This window comes from Stenella coeruleoalba, assembly GCF_951394435.1.
Source record: "Stenella coeruleoalba genome assembly, chromosome: 6".
NCBI lineage: Eukaryota > Metazoa > Chordata > Mammalia > Artiodactyla > Delphinidae > Stenella > Stenella coeruleoalba.
Genome location: NC_137151.1, coordinates 119,630,671 through 119,636,670, shown reverse-complemented (window position 1 = coordinate 119,636,670; position 6,000 = coordinate 119,630,671). Strand labels below are relative to the sequence as shown.

The 6,000-nt window shown below is 39.9% G+C and overlaps 1 protein-coding gene across 3 annotated transcripts in view; it reads right to left on the bottom strand.

Annotated features, from left to right (window-relative positions):
* Window positions 1-204: 204 nt before the first annotated feature.
* PSMD1 (proteasome 26S subunit, non-ATPase 1) overlaps window positions 205-6,000 on the bottom strand; it is a 105,118-nt gene continuing 99,322 nt past the window's right edge. For 2 of the 3 annotated variants that reach the window (XM_079924171.1, XM_079924172.1), the window contains 2 exons: window positions 2,488-2,643; window positions 209-504 (listed from right to left, as the gene is read on the bottom strand). In XM_079924171.1, coding sequence (XP_079780297.1) covers window positions 2,497-2,643 — 147 coding nt within the window. In that variant the 3' untranslated portion in view covers window positions 209-504; window positions 2,488-2,496. Of the gene's footprint in view, window positions 505-2,487; window positions 2,644-6,000 lie in introns of all 3 variants that reach the window. The other variant, XM_079924170.1, reaches the window with a different exon arrangement.

Below are 6,000 nucleotides of genomic sequence, written 5' to 3'. Positions count from 1 at the left end.
ACTTCCACCTCAATAAGCGACGCCACCCTACACCTTGAATCCCATTAATAAAAATGCAGAGAATTCTTGGAGTAATAAACAAGGGCGGTTGTTTTTCTCTCTTATTTTTTCCATTATTTTGCAAATAATCTATAAAATAGTTTAACTCTTTCACCAATATTAAAGTCATGCATACTTATCCCAGCAATCAAAGATTTAGCTCTTTGGGTTTAGGCGTTTCATGGTGGGAGGAAAGAGTACTAGATCCATTTATTTAAAATCCAGGCTGAAAAACAAACAAGAAGTCCTTGTCCATCTGAAGATCTTAATATATTTATTTGAAAACCAAGTTGTGTGAAAGAGAACACTAAATAGTCATATACCATCTCTTCAACCAAAGACTTGGACACAAGGTCCGCACAGAGGCAATGATACATGCAGTGAATAGCAGGTCTCAGCATGAACTTCCTCACAGGCGTTTCCAATATGAGCTTGGACAATCTTCTTCAGGTGAGTAATAAAATCCTGGGGAAGCGGGGAGAGAGAGAAGCTAGGGTTATTCTTTATTTTAAAAACATTGAAAAAACCCCAAACAAACTACTAGATGTTGAAGTCTAAAACTAGCCTATAGACTTCCCTGGTGGTCCAGTGGTTAAGACTCCACGCTTCCACTGCAGGGGTAATGGGTTCAATCCCTGGTTGGAGAACTAGAATCCCACATGTTGCACAGTGTGGCAAAAAAAGAAAAAACAAAAAAACACGCAAAATAAAAAACCAAAACAACAAACAAACAAACAAAACCAAAATAGCCCCTAACTCTGCTGATGCAGTCCTAATACGACAGTTCGTGCTAAGACAGACTATAGTTTCCGAATTCTCATTTGACTGGATATTTTACCCTTTTAAAAACTAACAAGGGGAACTTCCCTGGTGGTCCAGTGGGTAAGACTCCACGCTCCCAATGCAGGGGGCCAGGGTTCGATCCCTGGTCGGGGACTAGATCCTGCATGCATACTGCAACTAAGAGTCCGCATGCTGCAACTAAGAAGTCCGCATGCTGCAACTAAAAGATCCTGCATGCTGCAACTAAAATCTGCATGCTGCAACTAAAATCCCGCATGCCGCAACTAAGACCTGGCGCAGACTAAATAACTAAATACAAAAGTAAATAGATAAATAAATAAATATGAAAAAAAACCTAACAAGAATCTAATTTCCAACTGAAAACTTCTAAGCCATTTTGTAGTTAGCTGTCTTGAAAGACTTAATCAGGGGGTTTTCAGTAAGGTATTGTGAAAGGCTGAAGAGGGCTAATGTGAGTTCAGTTCTGCACCCAGACTGCACCCAGGGTATTAATATTGTCATGTGCTGGTTGGGTAAAGCTTAGGAAACCATCAAGAGCTGGAAGACAATTTTCAAAGGCAGGAAGGCAAGTTATAAATCTCCAAACTGTGTCTTGGAGGCTTGAATATATTTTTCTACTAATAGCAGGGTTTCTGCCTTAACATTTATCTGAGATTTCTATAAAAGCTTTCATTAATTGCTTACTTAATGTGTAACACTCACAGCGTTAGATTTGCAACTTGATATTTCAAATGTATTTTTCTTTTGTCCTAATGTAATAAATGGTACTGATCTTACTTTCTTTAAAGAGTAGAATAAATTCATATTTGTTTGACAACGTACTTGTAGTAGGGTGGAATTAGAGAACCTTGATTATACAGTTTATATGTATCTTCAGATACGTGATGACCATTCAAAAAAAATTGGAGGAAACAGAATGACAATTTCGTGAAATTGCAATCTTTTTGCATCTAAAAACCCCCTTCAACATTGTTAGGACATTAGCATAATAATAATCTTTTTCAACTGGACAAAGCTTTGTGTTACAGTCTAACTGACCCCAAAGTACCTATAAGCACTATGGCTTATACATATTAGATGTTCAATAGCTTCTCAAATAAATGAATGGTAAGGCTTTTAGTGCCAAAAGTATTGCCAAAGGAAAGGGAGAGAGAGAAGAATCAGTGAGGAATTTAGACCTGTGCTACTCAAAGTGTGATCTACGGACCAGTGCCCGTCCACAAACTATAACTGATCCACAACAAGGAGCTTACATCAAAATGGAAATCACCTCCGTCACTGAGCTGTCAGTTCAGCTGACTTTTTTGGGGTTAGTGGGTAGCAAGGCTTTTTTGATGAGAGAAGCATTGAGTTACATTCTGGAGCAAGCTCCCTACTTCGTCATGGACCTATGAAATCAGTTTGCAGTCCAGCCACTTTGAATAGCACTGGTAGAACACTAGAGGGTAGAGAGTCAAAGAAGGAAAAAGGAATAGGTATATTTCATATTCATGAAGAGGTCAAAGAAGGATAAATTTTAATACTGTTTAGGTAAACAGGGATTAAGTACAAAAGGGAAAAAGTGAGACCATGTCTCTGTATAAAACATTTGTGAAGAACTGACTAAGAGATTTCCCTTGATACACAATTTTGTTCCACACACACCTCTGGTCCTTAGTCATCAATATACTCAAATGGTTCTGGGGGTTCTGGCTCTTGCTCCTCTTCCTCAATTTTCGGGCCATGGGCTGCCACAGGTTCCACCAGCTCTTCAATGTCTTCACTGGTATCCTTCAGAATGATGATGCCTCCAATGGACAGCTATTAAACAGAGCAAGGAATGAAGAAGCACAAGCTCCACTCGTATTTCCAGAATGCTCCAGAATCTTGAGTGCATATTTGTTAAATGGTACCTCAAGGCTACTAGAATGATTTGGAAATAAAGAACTGGGATGGAACTACCTTTCCTTGATGACAGTCAGGAAACCTGGGCATTTGTGCCTGTGTGATGCTACACTAGTGACTTAACTAAACTGTTCAAACGTAAGAAGGGACTAATAAAATCTTCCTGATCTATTCCTTCAGGTTAGTCTGAGGGCTGAATGAGGACATCATTGCCAATGTGCATAAGAAAGGATAAAGATAACTGTAATCTATAGGAGTACCTGCAAACTTAACCCAGTGGTTCTGGATGGTAGAACATGTGGTGTTGCTGTTTGGATGATGCATCCCAATTTAAGAAGTATTTCTCAGTACTGCACTAGCCTCAGTCGGACTGCAGGGAGAATGTTTACTATCCAAAGACGGTATTCTAATGCCTTGTTACTCAGTGTGTGGTCCTGTACCAGTAGCATCCTCATTACCTCAGAGCTTGTTAGAAATGCAGAAAACTTAGTCCCGCTTTAGATCTCTGAATTTGTATTTTAAGAAGATCCTCAGGTGATTTATATGCATGTTAAAGTTTGAGACGCACACTAGTCTAACAGATACTTTATCATTTGTGAGAAAACCATCATTTTGGACACAAGAGACAACCTAGAAATGAAAAGCCAATTTTTCTCCAGCAATTTCAGAATGATAGAGCAATATAAGTATCACAAATATCTGAGTGTTTTTCACTATAATCTACAAATCCTTGTGATGCGAGACAGTGAAAAACTAGACTAGAAACAAAAGGGAAGTAGAGTATAGAAGCAATTCTATTAAGCCCTCTCCCAAACATATTAGCAAAAGGTAAATTCAAAAATCAAACTGTCTGCCCTTCTCTGGTGTGCTAATCTTATTCTATTTGCTTGCCTGTGTCAAAGGAAATGGAAAGCTGCTCTCTGTAATTAAATCAGTCAACAGTGAAGGGAACATCTGGCAAAAACATATTTCTACCAAAGCACATTACTGGGAAGGAAAAAAAGCCCAAGCATGTTAGGAAAATGATTCATATATGTATAAGCATCTCTGCAGTTCAACCTAATCTAATTTTTACTCATCAGAACTCTGCTCTGCCACGCTATAAAACTGGTGTGCCTTCATGAATTTCTAAACTATTTCCCTTCTCTCAATACATACATATTCATACACATTAATCTATAATCCTTTCACTTAAAAAGCTTGCTTTCCTTGAAGAAAAGCCATTTTATGAATGGACCCTTCCTTTAATACCAATATTCATCCAAGAACAGAGTAACATGGCCACTATCCTAATACTCCACGGTCTAAAAGTTTATTTGAACCTTCTAAAGGACCAAATGGAGATCAATCTTTTACTCAACAGAAAATACCCATGTTCACCAAAGGACTTCCTGCATTTTGGAAATACATGGCTCCAGATTACAATGGAACTATTTCATGCTTAACTGGAATGCTCCAGCCCAAATCCTGCAATATAATCAACATATGGGAAGAGCTTTTTATAGCTACATGGTTTAGATTTATTAATGCCTTATATGTTAGAGAGAAAGTTCACACTCTCTAAGCAGAGAATAAGATATATGACATTCTGTTTTCTGAGAAGGCTAGTGACAATGGAAGACAGAGGCAATGGGGCACTTCGGCTGCCAAATGTTCCACACTCTCTATAAGACATCTTTTAAGATGGACAGGAAACAGAGTAGGAATGCCACCCATTTTCAAAACTAAAGCTGCTGGGACTTCCCTGGTGGTCCAGTGGTTAAGAATCTGCCTTCCAACGCAGGGGACGCGGGTCTGATCCCTGGTTGGGGAACTAAGATCCCACGTGCTGTGGGGCAACTAAGCCCATGCACCGCACCTATTGAGTCCACGTGCTACAAACTACAGAACCCATGCACTCTGGAGCCCACATGCCACAACTACAGAGCCCACGTGCCGCAACTAGAGAGAAGCCCACACACTACAATGAAGAGCCTGTGTGCTCTGGAGCCCGCGCACCACAACTAGAGAACAGCCCGTAAGCCACAACAAAAGATCCCGCGTGCCACAAAGAAGATCCCATATGCCACAACCAAGACACAACGTAGCCAAAAAATAAAAAATGAAATAAATAAATATTAAAAAAAAAAAAAAACAACCCTAAAGCTGCCTCTTTCAAATGCAATGTCTGAGGAAGGATCTGATGACCCTGCCATTGAGGGTTCTGGAGGGAATGAGTCAGGGGGCACCTCTTTCTTCACTGCATACACACAGAGGCAGTCTTTCCATCCTTTTTTAAAAAATTGAGATATAATTCACATAACATAAATGATCTCTTTTAAAGTATACAATTCAGTGATTTTTTTTAGGATACTCACAAAATTGTGCAGCCACCTCCACTATCTAATTCAAGAACACATTCATCAACGTAAAAGAAACTCTGCATCTGCCAGCCGTCATTCTCCATCCCCCACTCCCAGCTCCTACAACCGCTAAAGCAACTTCTGTCTGTATGGATTTGTCTATTCTGGACATCTCAAATAAACAGAACCATACATTATGTGGCCTTCTGCGTCTGGCTTTTTTCACTTAGGATAAGGTTTTTAAGTTTCAAACACGGTGGAGTATATATCAGTATGTCATTTCTTTCAGCTGAATAATATTGCATTGTGCATATCACATTTTGTTTATCCATCCACCACTTGATGGACATTTAAGTTGTTTCTACCTTTTGGCTATTATGTATAAAGCTGATATAAACATTAGTGTACAAGTGTTTGTGTGGACATTCACTTGGGCATATACTAAGGAGTGGAATTCCTGGGTCATGTAAGTCTATATTTAACTTTTCGAGGAACTGCCAAACTGGTTTCCATACAGGCTGCAACACTTTACATTCCTACCAGTACTATATGCGGCTTCCAATTTCTCCATATCCTTGCTAACTTTAACCTACAAACCTATTGTCTTTTTTTTTTTTGCGGTACGCGGGCCTCTCACTGCTGTGGCCTCTCCTTGTTGTGGAGCACAGGCTCCGGACGCGCAGGCTCCGCGGCATGCGGGATCCTCCCGGACCGGGGCACGAACCCGCATCCCCCGCATCGGCAGGCAGACTCTCAACCACTGTGCCACCAGGGAAGCCCCTATTGTCTTTTTGATTATAGCCATCCTAGGGTATTATGAAGTATCTCCTTGTGGTTCTGATTTCCATTTCCCTAATGATGAATGATGTTGAGCATCTTTTCATGTGCTTTTGGCCATTTGTAAATCTTCTTTGGAGAAATGTCTATTCAA